The following is an 18,110-nucleotide window of genomic DNA, read 5'->3' as shown; positions in this document are numbered from 1 at the left end:
TGTATGTTGTGTTCTTTGTAATATCCATATTTGCATACATACATACATACATACATATATATATAAATATAAATTATATATATATATATATATATATATATATATATATATATATATATATATTATATATGCCTGTATTTTACATGCATCCATTCATGTGTACAGTTAATGTTAAATCGTAATTCTTATTAAGATTGTATTTTACTCTCTTTTGAAATAGTATATCTTAAATAAATGTGTTAAGCAACAGATAACGGGCGTTTAAGTTGTCAAAATTGTGCTGATTATGAAAACAAATTCGTAATTACAGGTGATAAAGCATTGCATCAAAACGCCATTAGACGTAATAAAACATTACATAAACTTCATTATTACATAAACTATTTAATTTGTTTTATCCGGCTTGACTAGTATGAAACACGAAGACTGTCTCCGACCTTGACTGTCTTTGAATGGCGTCCAGTTTTTTTTTTTTTACATTTTCCAATTATTGTCGAGGATCCTGTGCTTACGGGAGCGTTAAATAATTGCCTCTGTATCCATTATGTGCTTTGATTCACACCTTCCTGCTAGAGCACCGCCACCACTGACATTTCTTCTGATAAGATATTTGTTACGTCACGTTTGTCACAGATACGGTGATGTAATGTTCGTGACTTTATTACAGGATTCCGTCTGTGGTGACTTTGCATTTAGCGACTTTTTTACGTGGATGGCAATGATTTAGGGGTTGGATATCGCCGTGATGGTTAGTGGCACTTCCGCTGTCCATACGTTTTGTATTTTGCACTGAAGAAGGAATATGAAATTTCTCTCTCTCTCTCTCTCTCTCTCTCTCTCTCTCTCTCTCTCTCTCTGTTTATTGTTGTTGGAGGTTGGGAGTGGATGGGGAACTGTCCCGTAAGGGTTTTTTCTCGATTCAGCATTCCAGTTTGCGCAGTGGTTACGTGCTTGAAAAGTTGTAATTAATTGTACAGTATATATAACTTTATAAAAACTAGTCCTTTTGTTCAGCCTTGTGAGATTGGTTTTTCTCTTTACTAAATGGAAACTATTTGGTAAATCTAAGAAGTAACAGTTACATTTTATATTTATACTTTCTAACTTCCTTAAAAGGTAGGAGCGCTATCGCTAGCCATTCAAGAGTGGATGTTACAGCGTGATGACTTATTGTGGCGTCACATTGCATGCGTTGAGGAGTTGAAGGTGTCAGCGTTGCAGCAATGTTGCTGACGAAACGACAGCTTCCTAGCCTTCAAGACATTCTTATGCCATAGGATTGTTTTTCCTGTACGAGGCTTTAGGTGCATTTCATTTAGTTTTGCATTTCCAGAACTGTCATTGTTTTTGTTTATGTACATCAAAAGTTCAAGCGAAGATGTAATGCGTTGCTACCCTTATGCTATTCTCCTTGCATTTTAATACGTTTTTATCTATTTATTAATTTATTTTTTTTGTTTTTAACAAATGAGATCTCTTCTTTCTATCTCTTTACCTTCTCTTACTTTCTGATGAGCACAATATTCTTTGGAAGCTTGAATTTCAAGTCAGTGGCCCCTGTGGGCTTGTTCGATATGAATAGGGTTCGTCATCTGATTAATAATAACGAGAACTATGTTATTCCTAATATCGTCGTTATTGTTACTATTATTATTATTACTATTATTATTATTATTATTATTATTATTGATTGTAGTCTGTGTACCGGAAACAGGCTACAATAAGCGTTTGTTACCAGCATGTACAGTTATTTTGGCGCTTATTTTATATCTACTGAAGCCCCCTAAATGTCCTTGCGTTCTTGTTGCATAAGAGTAGGGTTTTGCGTTGAACTGATTTATGCGTGTATCCATCAGTTTTTTTGTCGAGAGATTTCATTGCCATTGCTTGTGCAACAGATAGTCAATGACACCTTATATGACTTTGATTTGTGCATCGTAGAAGGAAGCTGCTGTTTATTTTCAGAATTTTTTCGATTTTATTAAAAAAAAATTTACGAGTGTTTGCATGCGTTAGAAATTATAAACTTTTTTTTTAAATAGGCAATGTATAAGTTTTTTCGTAGTGGAAAGCAAAAATGACTGTTCATGTTTTTTTTTTTATGAAAGTCAGCTGTTGTCATGTATTAGAAGACAGATCTTTGTAAAAAGACCAATTTTCAAGGTTCTCTAAAGCAGGTCTGACACCTCTGTCCAAGTTTTGTTGAACACATATGTTGTAGAAATATTTTGTACTTTTCCGACGTTTCATGGAAGTTTTGTTTTTATAGGCTAAAGGTCACCTTGAGCCAGAATGTTGAGACATCGTAAAAACTTGGGTGACGGAATTGCACGTTTCTCTGTCTGATTTCTTGAAGAGATTTCTTTTGAGAGCGTGAAGCGTAACCTCCGATGACGCAAACTTTTTTTTCCCCCCTTATTTTAGGACGCTTGTCTCTTGAGGAATTAAATCGTGGGATTCTGGGAAATCTTAAAGGAGAGAGTTGGGATAGTCCCAAGCATTTCGGAGGGTATTGACTCTTACAATTTTGGTCCATGAATTTTGTTTAATATAAGATTCTTCTAAAAACATAACAGACACCTCACACGTCTCGAACTGTCGACCTACCCGCCCTGCTTGGGAGAAAGGGAGCTGGGGATTGGCACGATACACGTACTCATCGTTACCGGGGTCTAAGCGATGTCGGGCAGGGCAGCCGATCGAGGCTGCGGCCTACCCCAACGCCAAATCAAAGTCCTTCGTAAAGAAGGCATCGTGCTTACCCCATATAGAAAATGGGAAAAAAGCTCGTTAAAACGAAGGAGATAAGATTCTATGCAAGAATTATTCGTTGTATAAAAAAGAATCATGAAACGAATTTTTTATAATATATCAAAGTCTCCAGAAATGTTGGAGATCTAAAATATAACTGTTCTCGTGTCGACATGCTAAATTGAGCCTCAGAATTGCCACCACTAGAAAAGATTGTCGAAAAAGTTATGTGAAATCAGTAAGCTTCGAAGTGCCTAAGATACAGATTCATCTGCAACCTAACTGATAAATTGGTACTTTAGGGATATCCCAGATGCAGTGGTTCATTACTTAATGTCATGGATTTTTTGTTTCTTCGCCGACTTTCTGGAGACATAGGTTCTTCAGTAACATTCTGGATACGATGGTTCTTCAGTAACATTCTGGATACATTGGTTCTTTGGTTAATTCTCAAGGAAAATATTTCTGTCATATCTTGAAAACAGCCTTTCTTCAGCAATTTCCAGTATGTTTTATTTCTTGAATAATTTCCTTGATGTAAAGATTCTTTAGTAATTTCTTGTGTACATTACTTCTCTGGTAATTTTCTGCATTTTTTTGTTTATATAATTTACTAAGTATATTGGTTCTTGCAAATTTTGTTTGTGGCGATATCTGGCAGAAGGTGAGGCAGGTTACTTCTAAAGTTATGTGGCAGGGGGTGAGACAGGTTTGTTCTCAAGTCATGCTGCAGGAGGCCAGACAGTTTAGTTCTCAAGTTATGTACCAGGAAGCAAGGCAGGCTTGCTCTCAAGTTACGTGGCAGAAGGTGAGGCAGGTTAGTTCTCAAGTTATGTTGCAGGAGGTGAAACAGGTTTGTTCTCAAGTCATGTTGCCCGAGGTCAGGCAGTATAGTTCTCAAGTTATGCGCCAGGGGGCGAGGCAGGTTTGTTCTCAAATTATGTAGCAGGAGGTGAAGCAGGTTTGTTCTCAAATTATGTAGCAGGAGGTGAAGCAGGTTTGTTCTTAAATTATGTAGCAGGAGGTGAAGCAGGTTTGTTCCCAAGTTATGTAGCAGGAGGTGACGCAGGTTTGTTCCCAAGTTATTTAGCAGGAGGTGAAGCAGGTTTGTTCTCAAATTATGTAGCAGGAGGTGAAGCAGGTTTGTTCTGAAGTTATGTAGCAGGAGGTGAAGCAGGTTTGTTCTCAAATTATGTAGCAGGAGGTGAAGCAGGTTTGTTCTCAAATTATGTAATAGGAGGTGAAGCAGGTTTGTTCTGAAGTTATGTAGCAGGAGGTGAAGCAGGTTTGTTCTCAAATTATGTAGCAGGAGGTGAAGCAGGTTTGTTCTCAAGTTATGTAGCAGGAGGTGAAGCAGGTTTGTTCTCAAATTATGTAGCAGGAGGTGAAGCAGGTTTGTTCTGAAGTTATGTAGCAGAAGGTGAAGCAGGTTTGTTCTCAAATTATGTAGCAGGAGGTGAAGCAGGTTTGTTCTCAAGTTATGTAGCAGGAGGTGAAGCAGGTTTGTTCTCAAATTATGTAGCAGGAGGTGAAGCAGGTTTGTTCTGAAGTTATGTAGCAGAAGGTGAAGCAGGTTTTTTCTCAAATTATGTAGCAGGAGGTGAAGCAGGTTTGTTCTCAAATTATGTAGCAGGAGGTGAAGCAGGTTTGTTCTGAAGTTATGTAGCAGAAGGTGAAGCAGGTTTGTTCTTAAATTATGTAGCAGGAGGTGAAGCAGGTTTGTTCTCAAGTTATGTAGCAGGAGGTGAAGCAGGTTTGTTCTTAAATTATGTAGCAGGAGGTGAAGCAGGGTTGTTCTTAAATTATGTAGCAGGAGGTGAAGCAGGTTTTTTCCCAAGTTATGTAGCAGGAGATGAAGCAGGTTTGTTCTCAAGTAATCTGGCATAAATGATTGCATGTGGATTATGATCTTTGGCTTGGCATGGATTTAATAAAAAAAAAAAAAAGGCTTATGAACCTTCCAAGAAATTAATTCCAGGTACATTATAAGTCCCTGGGTGCTAAGTTTCTTTTGTCGAAACTGGATAGTGGATATTTTTCATAATTTCTGGTTTATGGTCATTGAAAATGTATGTTGTAGTTCCTTGGGGTGCTGCATATATCCATGTATCCACAACCTTTTTGGTTGTTGTGGTTATCTATGTTTTGAGTTTGTACATGTGTTCACAGTATATTTACCAGGTATATTCACATCTTTAGTAATAATAAATGGAAAACGCATCTGGCATCTGTGAATCAACCAAAGAAGTTAAAATCTTGCCAAGGAAACCAGAGGGGTTCAGGGATGTATTTAGGTTCCAACCGGTTCCAGTTAGTGTTATGGACGGCCAAAGGTTGGCCTTGAAGACCATCTACAGAAGAAACTGTAAAGTGCCATTTTTAGTTTTATTTAAAAGAAAACTATTGAGATGACTATTTGTCTGTCCGTCCGTACTTTTTCTGTCCGCCCTCATATCTTAAAAACTACTGAGGGTAGAGGGCTGCAAATTGGTATGCTGATCATCCACCCTTCAGTCATCAAGCATACCAAATTGCAGCCCTCTAGCCTCAGTAGTTTTTATTTTATTTAAGGTTAACAATGATCGTGCATCTGGCACCGCTAGAGGTGCCAGCTGCCGACGCATCTTCACTTGATTGCATCTAGGGAGCAACTGAGCGCTGCCCGGTCGTAGCTGAGAGTTTCATACTGCAGCACATCGAGAGTTTCATGCAGCATTATACAGAAAACTCCATTGCGCCGAAGAAACTTCTGCGCATTTTTTACTTAATAGATATTAGTATTTCTTATTTAGAGGTAGTGAGTGTTTGCAGCAATTGCACAAAGCAACATCAGCATCATCATTGCCTCTAGTACCTTACTAAACAAAAGGCCCCAGAGAAATTCCGCCAATAATGTCTTGACTGCGCTTTCACTTCCACACATTTCGTCTTCAGCCTCCCGTCTCATTGTTCTCATCCAAGTAGGTCTTGGTCTTCTACTCTTTTAGAGCTCGTAGGAGGCCAGTTGGCACTATCACGACTATTCTTATGTGGATGGTGCTGAGGGCAAATCCATCTTCCCATTATCATTATTTCATGTACGTGCAGAATTTCATAAATTTTCTATGTAACATAATTTCTTCCTCTGTCCTGCCAAATGATCCATAATTTTCACGTTAAAGGTTTATTCTCAATCGACAAAATCTTTATGCATAGTTTCATTGTCATTTCACGATTCAGTCTCTACAGCAATACAGATCTCACTAGACTAATGTATAATACTTTCATGTGGAATTTGTCTGTTAATCTCCAACTTTTAATCAGGTTGGTCTTTGTTTGATTCGCCTTTTTTTTTTAGGTTTTCCCTAAATTCCCAAGTCAAGAGAGTATGTGATAGATATCATTTTTTCTAAATACATTCGATGGACAATACCTAATCAATACTTTCTCCACCTAGTATTATTCATTGCTGTGTGCATACACTGGTACTCATAATTTTTCACTTTTTTAGATTTATCTTGAGTCTCATCTCTGTGACAGATACACCGTGCATTCTTCTAAGCAAAGCTTCGTAAGTTTAGTGGTGATACGTTGATTAAAAAGAGCCCAGTGCGTATTTTAAATCTTGTCAAGTTTCTATATTTACTGCAATCTAAACCGCCTCATCCATCCCCAACCGCTTTCTGTTAGTTTTCTGTTTCTGATATTGTTATCGAGTCATTCCTTCCTGTGATAGATATTTTCATCTTTAAATTTTTTTTTACGTCTATGGATATTTCTTTAATATTTAGGCGAGTTATCTTAACACCAGTGCCACTTCCGGAATAAATGGCTGTCAGCATCATCTGTTGGTTTTTTCAGGTACTTTGTTTTATCTCTAATTGTGCTTAGTTCAGCTTCACTATCTAAAGCAAGCACGTTCTAATTTCCGTTTGTCATGTCCCTCATGAAATTGTCCTGCTACTTCGTCATGTATATTCTTTAGTGTCCCAAGTCTTATCCAATATCCTTTCGGTTGCCCAATATCCCTGTACTTTTCCAGCAGACTGACACCCATTCTTGATGTTAATCCAGTCCTCGCTGATTTTCAGTATCACTTCAGATAGTGTTTATGGAACTGCAAATCTAATTCGACATTTAATTTAAAATCTTCTTAATGTTCACCTTTAAGAAGTTGTACAATATTAAACCTAGATAGTCTGGCAACATTTTTGTTGGGTGCCTGTGATTTCAGCTTGAGTGTGGCAATGACAAGTTGGTGACCACTGCTGACATCTGCTCATCTATAGCTCTTAACATTCCGCGTTTTCTTTTTCTTTTTTCTCTGTCGCTTAATGGCTGTGTGACATATTTGGTTTCTATGACTGCCGCGTGATGTCAAAGTGTATTTATGGATGTTTTATTTTGGAAACAGGGTACTTCTAATTGCGAGATTATTTGAACCACAAAAACTAATAAAATGCACCATATTTCTCTCTCTCTCTCTCTCTCTCTCTCTCTCTCTCTCTCTCTCTCTCTCTCTCTCTCTCTCTCTCTCTCTCTGTTCACTTATATGATTTTCCTTGGTGTAGGTTATTTGACATCTTCCCTTGCTGTCATAAATTTTCAGTTTGGTTGACCTTCAGGCGGGATCTCCGCGATTCTTTCTCTTTTTAACTTGGAGAGAGAGAGAGACAGACTAATTTACCGGAACGCTGGTGATTTTGATCTAGTTATAATCTTCCATGGTATTCCTGTCATCACTTTCACCGATGTGACTGATAATAGGCATTAACATCATCATCGTTTTATGGTTCTGTGTCATTAATGCAGTTGATAATTAGAGATTATAGGCATATTTTCGCACCATTTTCCAGTCACCATCATAATGAGCTAAATTAACATAAAACCGGCTTATTACTTTCATTTAGACCGCCTATTTCACGATGCAATTTTTGTCTCCGAAAGTTTCACACGCCACTGTGCAAACGAAATGCATCCTCTCCGTGTATCATTATCACACGGTGTGTAGGAACGAGACACGGTAAGGCACGAGTTAACGAGCGCCTTTCGACATGACGGCAAGCTTGCATGATGCAAAGGACCGCCTCAGAAGTACTTTCTTGCAGGCGGGTTGCACGAAAGATGGAAGAGGAGGAGTGAGGGTCGTGACTGCAGGCGCTCGCCGGTGGAGTGCGATCGTTTGCTTCCGGCTATACGTACGTCAACATATTCGTGTTTTTCTTTCGAAGTAGCCGCGCGCACACACACACACAGACGTTATATATATATATATATATATATATATATATATATATATATATATATATATATATATATATATATATATATATATATATATATATATATATATATTATAAATGTATTATGTGTGTGTAAGCGTAGAGAGAGACAGCCAGGCATAGGCCGACTGTACTTTCAATTTTTGTGATAATATATATATAAAAAAATAATTATTTGTGGTAATAAAAAAATATAGATTATTGCCAGTCAAGGCCGTAAATGACAACATAATAATGAGCGCAATTTTTTTTATCGTCTTTTGTCGTTACTGGTGAAAATGACGATGATGATGATTATTATTATTACATATATTATTATTATATTATGGCATCTCACGCAGATTTTTCATGTAAATGAAGCCAAAAAACAGACTCAATCCCACTATTGTTTCCTATTTCGTAGTGGCCACTGGTGTAGCAGATAAGAATGTACTGTTTGCAGAAATTGACAGGAAAGAAAAAGAAAAACTGTTGTACATACTGGATCGGCCAATAGCACTTTCACAGCCATTAGAAAACGCTGTGGCTTATGTTTCCATTTTCGGCTTTCATTGTGGTAATGGGCAATAAATTTGAGGGAAAAGGCTTCTCTTCTCTTTTGGCAAAGTTATTTGTAGTGCCGAAGTGAAAAAGAGATTTAGTTGCTTTGTTATTATCGATATTGTTGTGTTATTTTTGATTTTGTGGAATGTGGTCAGTAATTTTGGCTGCATTTATCGTGTTATTTTTATTTTTACTCACAGTGGGGACGCGCTCATACTATCAGTGAATTGGGATATTATTATTATTATTATTAAGAAAGTGAATTTACAGTATATAAGATGCATTTGCGTCTGTTTGTGACATCCCAAGGAACATGTTTCATTGAATGCAGATGAAAGTAAGGAATAGGTAACGGTAATAGATTATTAAAATTACAATTTAAAATCAAGTATTTCTTTCCAGCAAAAGCTTAAAATGTAGAGACCTCAAATGTAGGTATCTTATCATCGTGATTAGGAAGCGCTGGTGTGACAGACTCACACATATGCGCACACAATTGGCTGCGTCATTTACGGTTTATTGAGTGCGTGATTTACGGATGACGTCAGGTGGTTGCAGTCACATTCGATTTCATCCTTAGTTTTATGCGTGAAGAGTGACTGGACGTGATCGATTCATTCCTCTCTCTCTCTCTCTCTCTCTCTCTCTCTCTCTCTCTCTCTCTCTCTCTCTCTCTCTCTCTCTAGGAATTGCATAACACGTAATATATAGTTGTGATGGCTTTTGTATTTTGTGTTTATGGGTAAACAATCGAAATAATGCAAGCACAATTTTTTAACATGTACACAATGCTAGCACAATTTCTTTTAGCATGTATACAATCTTAGCACAATTTTTAGTATGTACACAATGCTAGCACAATTTTTTTTAGCATGTACACAGTCTTAGCACAATTTTTACTATGTACACAATCCTAGCATAATTCTTTTTAGTATGTACACAATCCTAGCACAATTCTTTTTTAGCATATACACAATCTTAGCACAGTTTTTTAGTATGGACACAATCCTAGCACAATGTTTTTAGTATTACACAATTCTAGTACAATTTTTCGAGTATGTACACAATCCTAGCACAATTTTTGTAGTATGTACATAATCCTAGCACAATTTTTGTAGTACACACAATCCTAGCACAATTTTTTTAGTATGCACACAATCCTAGAACAATATTTTTACTGTGTACTGTACACAATCCTAGCACAATTTTTTTAGTATGTACACAATCCTAGCACAATTTTTGTAGTACACAATCTTAGAACAATTTTTTTTAGTTTGTACACAATCCTAGCACTTTTTTTAGCACGTACACATTAATAGCACAATTTTATGTATTTACACAATCCTAGCACAATTTTTTTAGTGTGTACACAATCCTAGCACATTTTTTTAGCATGTACACATTACTAGCACAATTTTATTTAGTATATACACATTACCAGTACAGTGTTTTAGTATGTACACAATATGAATTTTTTTGTGTAGTTGAATACATTGATACGTTGTGTGTGACAAACACTTGCTGTATGTGTGTGTGTGATATGTCCATTCTCTTTAATGAGGTCGCAGAAAGACAGAAATAGTATCCCTGTGTGACGTGCGTTTGTTTGTGTGACCATACGTTGTAAAAGTGCAACTGGAAAGCCTTGAGATTAGTTCATCTATATTTTTTTTACTTACGAGAAGAGTATTTTAATATAATAACGAGAAGAGGATAATATAATAATGTATCAGGTTACGCGAGTTATCATTTTGTAAGACCATTTTCATTTAATTTATATATTTCTTTTTTACTGCGTCAAAATTATTACCAGAAAATCTGTGCTCAGTGTGAATCACATTTTCCCAGTAATTCTCTCTCTCTCTCTCTCTCTGGAATACAATCATGCTCAGTTGACCGACATGAGAAAGTGCAAATATCGACCGATGCTCCCGTATCAGGAATGTTCGTGTATGTGTGTGTGTGTGTATGTATTGCTGCGTCGCAGAATTGTGTGTGTTGTTTGTATGTACGCTTTGTTAGGATTCGTGATATCTATTCAGAGGTTATAAACCGGAGAATATGTTTTCAGGATTTCACCCTTTTCAGAAATAGTGTTTTGACATTGGACGTTCTTGGGGTGTGTACAGTAAGGGTCTTGGGAATTATTCGTACCATTTATTTCCCCTTTTCGTATTATTTATACATTTTCCCGATTGCTTCCGTTGTTTGTTTGTGTGTGTGTGTGTTTGTATATATATATATATATATATATATATATATATATATATATATATATATATATATATATATATATATATATATATTGTGCGTGTGTGTGCTGACGTGCCGGCTTTGTCTGTTCGTCCGCACTTTTTCTGTCCGGCCTCAGATCTTAAAAACTACTGAGGCTAGAGGGCTGCAAACTGGTATGTTGATAATCCACCCTCCAATCATCAAACATACCAAATTGCAGCCCTCTAGCCTCAATAGTTTTTATTTTATTTAAAGTTAAAGTTAGCCATAACCGTGCGTCTGGCAGCGATGTAGGGCAGGCCATCACCGGGCCGTGGTTAAAGTTTCATGGGCTGCGCTCATACAGCATTATACCGAGACCACCGAAAGATAGGTCTATTTTCGGTGGCCTTGATTATACGCTGTACATAAAACTCGGTTGCGACGAAGAATCTTCCGCCCATATTTTTACTTGTTTTATTTTTTAAGTCAGTTATGCTTCAGAGATATGATAGTGTATGTTAATGGTAATAATTGTACTCTGTATTGTTTACTGATTTATGAAGTACGCCATATTTTTTTAAGGGAAAAGTGATTATATATATATATATATATATATATATATATATATATATATATAATATATATATATATATATATATATATATATATATATATATATATATATATATATATATATATATATATATAATGTATATATATACACACAAAATGAGGGCTGGGAGGTGGGAGTATTGGAATACTCTGCAGGTTAGCGTCGGAAAATAGTGTTAAGAAACTCTCCCTGGCGAGAAACTTTCAAGAGCTTTGTGAACATAATTAGATCAAGATAACCTAATTCGTGAGTAAAGCTGCACTCCAGATATTGTAATGAGAGAGAGCACTAACCACTCCCGCCCGCCACGAATCAAGATCACTGATTTATAGATATAGGTCGAAGTTTCCTCCAGCGCTTTCCAGAGAAAGCTCATTGCTTAACTGAACTCATTACACGCACTTTGACAAGCATGCAAGCATATTGGTACGTCAAGTTATCGAAAAGGTATGCAGGGATGATGGATGAGAAGTTAAGTAGGAGAAGCACGTGATGGATTTGTCGGTTAGATTGTCTTCCTCGTCCGTGGGAAAATCTTACTGTCTGTTCTCGTTGCGCCTTTATGTGTAATTTATAGCTTTTTATTTTTATGCTAATGATATGCGAAATGTGTCATCATTCCTAACTAGAAAAAAACAGAAGACGACATACTTTCTTTGGATCTGGGCAGGATGAGCCCTTACTTCGAAAATGAAGTGATTTATCCCCTTTGTTCAAGGGCTGAATTTCCTTGAATGATAACTTTGCTCAAGGGCTGAGTTTCATTGAATGATAACTTTGCTCAACGGCTGAATTTTCTTGAATGATAACTTTGCTCAAGGGCTGACTTTCCTTGAATGATAACTTTGCTCAACGGCTGAATTTTCTTGAATGATGACTACGTTCGAGGACTGAATTTCCTGGAATGATAACTTTGTTCGAGGACTGAATTTCCTGGAATGATAACTTTGTTTGAGGACTGAATTTCCTGGAATGATAACTTAGTTCAAGGACTGAATTTCCTTGGATGATAACTTTGTTCAAGGACTGAATTTCCTTGGGTGATAACTTTGTTCAAGGACTGAATTTCCTGTAATGATACCTTTGTTCAAGGGCTGAATTTCCTTGGATTATAACTTTGTTCAAGGACTGAATTTCCTGGAATGATAACTTTGTTTAAGGGCTGAATTTTCTTGAATGATAACTTTGCTCAAGGACTGAATTTCCTGGGGTGATAACTTTGTTCAAAGACTGAATTTCCTTGACTGATAACTTTGTTCAAGGGCTGAATTTCCTTGGATTATAACTTTGTTCAAGGACTGAATTTCCTGGAATGATAACTTTGTTTAAGGGCTGAATTTTCTTGAATGATAACTTTGCTCAAGGGTTGAGTGTCCTTGAATGATAACTCTGTTTAAGGGCTGAATTTCCTTGGATGATAACTTTGTTCAAGGACAATTTCCTTGGATGATAACTTTGTTCAAGGACTGAATTTCCTGGAATGATAACTTTGTTCGAAGACTGAATTTCCTGGAATGATAACTTTGTTCGAAGACTGAATTTCCTGGAATGATAACTTTTTCAAATACGTAATGAAGCTTGTATGTGAAAGAGATTGAGTTGGCGGATATGATTTTTTTTCAAGAGACGTAACATCCTCGCAGATAGATACCTAGTTTCTTATTTTTATTTTTTTTTTATATATGTTTGTTCGTGCCAGGTTTTAGGGGTCAAACTTTACTCTTATAGCCTACTCCGAACGAGAGAGGGTTTATCTGCAAGTAATCTAATGGGACTACTGCCGGAATTATTATTATTATAGTTTTCTCCTTTACTGACTGAATTTATGCTGTCAAACAGAATCTGTATTAATGTTTAATCCATCAGTTGCTGTTATGGTAGCCGTTTAGTTTTGGGTGTTACATATTTGTGGTTTTTATGTTTTAATTTTATGTGCTTATTTCGTTTTATATGGATATTTTATTTCGTGGAATGGTGCTTATTTAGTTGTTTGCCGTTTAGTTGTTTGACAGCTTTGCATAAACGCGCGCATCAGTGACCCCTTTGTGTGTTTTTTTTAGTTATAAATAGCCATTAATTAGATCAAGGCTCTGCAGGGTACCCTTGTTGTTGTTGCGCTGTTACAGTTCACGTTTTTGTCCTGTTTGTGTATTGTGTCGTTCTGCCCTTGAAGAAAGAAAACAGAAAAAGCTGTGAAAGTGAACTGAAAGAAATTTACTTCTCAGCGTAGACAAGTTTTCCGTTCCGTGAGGAAATGTCAGCGAATTGTTGTGTATTTGTGTTCAGTTGATTTGTTCATTGTGGCAGGTTTTTCACCCAGTGGTGATAGTGCATGGAAGGCCTTGGTAATTAACGGTTGTATTATGATTTGTTGCTGTAATATTTAGATAACAGGATATTATAAATGACCTTGATGGGTGGTTTTCGTTAAAGACAATAGAAGATGTAATTAATTACAGACGAAGACGTAGACTTACCTATGCAACAGTTTCCGTATCCGTAGATGCAGGAAGAGGAAGGCGTGCCTCCGGCGCTTCGACACGCCCCATCGAGCATGCAAACACCCAGCCGCCCTTCCCCGCCCTCGCACTCCCCGTCGACACCCACTGTGATCATCCTGAAGAAGCGATCCAGCGTGAACCCTGAAGCCAGTCCAACTGGATGAGTTGCGGGGGACCACTGATTAGGAAGGCTTAGTCTAAGGACCACTCTGGCGGGTCTTTGCCAGTCGATCACTTTATAGAGAATTCCACTAAATCAAAAGTCACTAACCTTGTAGGTTCAGAATCTTTGTGTATTTTATATTGAGGGATAGTTTTAGTGCAGGTGAGGGATATGGTTTAACAAATAAATGACGTTTATTTGCTGCTGATTAATATGTCATAGTTTATATGCTAAATATGCATGGTGCTCACAGTACACTACAATTCACTACTTACATCGGGGTTGTCTGAGGTCATTGATCGTAAGGAGGTCGTGTGGGGCTTGCAGGACAGCTGGGTCCTCGGCCAGCGTCGTGGGTGCGGGGAAAGGAGGAGGAGGAGGTTGAATTGTGGGCGAGGAGGACGGAGGCGTCGCTCGAGGGGGAGGTCCCTCGACTTGCTGGCTCTCCTCCAGCTGGTTATGGAATGGGGCGTCTCTCTCCTGACTCCCTTGGCTGATGATGTGGGTCGTCCTTGGAATTTGAATTTGGTGGACGTTGTGTCTTTGAGGCTTCTGGGTTTGGGTGGTCTCGGGGGCCGTCAGTGTCAGTTGGGGCTCGTTGGTCACCCACCAACGCAAGGTTCTGTCGGTGTCGTCGGCGTTGATGGCCCTTTTTGGGTTATCTCCGCTGACCTCTTGCAGGACCTGCAGCGGCCACCTCAGTAACCCCCTTTCGCTGTCGCTCCTCCAAGGGCCTCTGGCGTCGTGAGGCCTTTTGTTGAGTAGCTGTTGGTTTCTCTGACTGAGCCTTCTTCGAAGGGGCCTCACGAATGCCTTCCCCTGGATCGTCCCTCTCGAGGTAGGGGAAATGCTTGGGGTCACGGGGAGGTAAGAAACTTGAAGAGGGCTGTTGAGGGTGTCGGCAGGGGCCGGAGAAGTGGTGAATACCAGAGATTCCTCCTCGTCGGTGTCGTCTGCGAGTGGTGGCAGACGACTCTCCTGCACAGCAATGATGGTTGTGGTGGTTATTGCTGGAGACCCAAGGTGTCTGTCGTTACTCCTTCGTTTGTAGTGTGAGGAGGACGGAATTTGTCTCTCGGAGAGAACGCTGCTGGAGGTGAGGCAGACGGTGAAGAAGACAGCAGTCGCAGCCCACACCCAGCGCCACCCGCCTATGGCTCCTGCGCCCTTGGGGTTTTCGCTGAGATGCAACATGTTTGGATATTTCAGTTATTCATTGACTTGACGGAACACTTGCATTTATTGTCTGTTGTAACTTGTGAGATTCATGATCTTATTTTTAAAATGTAACTTTCGTTTTGAGATTTCGGAATTTTCACAGCAGCTCACTGCACGCAAATTTTAAGTCTTACACACATCACCTCCTTCGTGTTGAGCTATAAATTGTTATGCTATATTACTTCGGAATTTATAAGTCAGTGCTGTTTAGTAACTGACAGTAAATTGCAGTTATTCAGTAGAAGCTTAATAACTTTCCAGTTGGTGCACGTGTAGTTGCTCTCACTGAAAAAGGGAAGGAAAAGTCCGGTTAATTAAGCAATGAAAAGTATCTTGTTAATTGATCAGTGTGTATAGTGCAAGGTTTATTCATTCTTATATGCTACTCTTAAGTGTTTAGGATAACAGTACAGTAGACTGCCTGGGAATTGAATGAGCAATGCAGTTTCCATTACGTCGTGTGATATTCTCTCCTTTCCCTACCTTTCGAGTTCGTTTCTTCGATACAGTGTTCTGTGATCATGAAACCTGTGAATATGTTTTTTTTATATTGTCTAGAATGCTTAACACTATATTATTTTTGTACTAGTAGATTTCAATTGATATAATGGGATGCGTAATTTATTTTGTTGTTTCATTTTTCCCCGTCCCAAATGAAGAGTTTTTAGCTACCGCCCCCCCCCCTCTCACCTCCTGGTCATGACATTGTTTTGCCTCCTTAAGAAAACTCATCACGGAATATCAATATCAGTATACCCCATAGAGTGCATAGTACAAGCTCTCTCTCTCTCTCTCTCTCTCTCTCTCTCTCTCTCTCTCTCTCTCTCTCTCTCTCTCTCTCTCTCTCTCTCTCTCTCTCCCTTGATAATCATACGGTTGTAATGTGTGATCCAACTATGAAACCGGGGAATTTGAAGTCAGCCAGTCGAGAAGTTACTCTCTGTCTCCCGCCGAATATAGAAAGTACTTGTTGTTATGCACGACTTAAACCTCCCCTTGTCATGGGATAATGATTTTCCCAGCCAGTCCGAAAGTGTTACGAAAATTCGCCGAGGTAAAAGTGACGTGAGTCGCCGTTGTGTGCCGGAAGGCGTTGCTAATGGGCGGTCCGCGTGGGGCCTTGGCACGGAGTTGTTTTACTAAATGGTTCATCATAGATGGTTATTTGCATACTGCTGATGTGTTTGTGTGGGCGCTGGCCAGAATATCGTACGTGTCTGTTGATGTATGATTCCTAGCATGGAGTATATATATATATATATATATATATATATATATATATATATATATATATATATATATATATATATATATATAAGCTCGGTTGAGAGTCAGGTACGTCGACTCCCGAAAAATCACATGAGAGGCGTTTAGTGTTACACAAGTATCGTATAATTCGTCCACCTCTGCTTGAACTCCTGTATACATGCATACATATTAAATATACATATACATATATATATATATATATATATATATATATATATATATATATATATTATGAATAAGCTCGTTTGAGAGTCGGGTACGTCGGCTCCCGAAAAATCACATGAGAGGCGTTTAGTGTTGCACAGGTATCGTATAATTCGTCCACCTCTGCTTGAACTCCTTTGTCGTCAGTTTTTGCCCTTCTCCTTTCCACCCTCTTCATTCCCCCATCCCCATTTTTCTTATTTATCTGAAGAGTTGTTGTTGTCATCGCTTCCCGTCTGAGGAGGAGTTGTTTCTTTATTAAATTTCACGCCACGTCGAGCAGTCTAGCACGGAACGAAGGTTTTCACATTATTCTCTCTCCCTCTTTCATCTGCTTATAACTGCCAAAACTTGTGAATAAATATATCATAGTGTAGGGTCAAATTAAATAAAATTCACTAAACGGAATCTCTCTCTCTCTCTCTCTCTCTCTCTCTCTCTCTCTCTCTCTCTCTCTCTCTCTCTCTCTCTCTCTCTGTAATGCCAACCCAACGTTGATCATTAACATTTGATTACAGATAATACAAGTTTTTTGACAAGGTGAATCTTCTGTACAGGGGCGTAAACTTTTTAGTTGCTGTATCGTGTGCCTTGTAACTGCTATATGGCAGTGTTTTGATTGAGAAAGTAAGACAGATAGCATAACTAATAGAACTGCGTGGATGTGCATAAGGAAAGTGATGTGGGGATGAATTGGTTTTTGGGCAGCATTTCTTTGAAGAGATTTTAAGTTGGGAAAACTGCACGTGGCTCTCTTGGACATAAGATGTGATGTGGGGGGCTTTTTAAAGCTAGAAAGGCAGATCGAGAAAGCGATGATGAGGTGGGTAGGAAAGAGTTTTTGAACTTTTGCGGTGATTGTAGGGGAAACGGTTCATTTGTGAACATATACATACATACGCATACATTATAAATAAATATATATAAAATATATATATACAGTATATTTATATATATAATATATAAAATATATATTTATTTATAGCAGAGGTGGCACACTGGATTAGTCACTGTTTATGTTCAAACACAAAATGCACAGGTTCGAATTCCTGCTGTGCCCTTTGCGCTAGCTCATGAAGATCCTTTTGAATGCAAGTTATATCCAAGGTAAAGTTAATCCTATTTAAAGAAGTCTCTGTTGCTTAATATGGGAGAATATATAGGTGTTTCTTTAGTTAGTGACAAAATATATATATATGTACTGTATATATATACAGTATATATGTCTATATATATGTATATATTGTATATTATATGTATGCATATATATGTATATACAGTGTACAGTATATATACATGTATATATATATATATATATATATATATATATATATATATATATATATATATATATATATATATATATATAT

The 18,110-nt window shown here is 37.9% G+C and overlaps 2 protein-coding genes across 7 annotated transcripts in view; one reads left to right on the top strand and one right to left on the bottom strand.

Moving 5' to 3' along the window:
• BORCS5 (BLOC-1 related complex subunit 5) overlaps positions 1–18,110 on the top strand; it is a 352,792-nt gene that overhangs the window by 172,273 nt on the left and 162,409 nt on the right. The window lies entirely within an intron of this gene.
• The window catches only part of LOC136831281 (uncharacterized), a 95,330-nt gene that overhangs the window by 31,337 nt on the left and 45,883 nt on the right, over positions 1–18,110 (bottom strand). For all 3 annotated transcript variants that reach the window (XM_067091392.1, XM_067091393.1, XM_067091394.1), the window contains exons 2-3: positions 14,325–15,552; positions 13,863–14,027 (exon numbers count right to left, since the gene is read on the bottom strand). In XM_067091392.1, coding sequence (XP_066947493.1) covers positions 13,863–14,027; positions 14,325–15,243 — 1,084 coding nt within the window. In that variant the 5' untranslated portion in view covers positions 15,244–15,552. The remainder of the gene's footprint in view (positions 1–13,862; positions 14,028–14,324; positions 15,553–18,110) is intronic.

This window comes from Macrobrachium rosenbergii, chromosome 48 (genome assembly GCF_040412425.1).
Source record: "Macrobrachium rosenbergii isolate ZJJX-2024 chromosome 48, ASM4041242v1, whole genome shotgun sequence".
Taxonomy (NCBI): domain Eukaryota; kingdom Metazoa; phylum Arthropoda; class Malacostraca; order Decapoda; family Palaemonidae; genus Macrobrachium; species Macrobrachium rosenbergii.
Note: the sequence above shows the minus strand (reverse complement) of the source record. Positions and strands in the feature narration are given on the sequence as shown.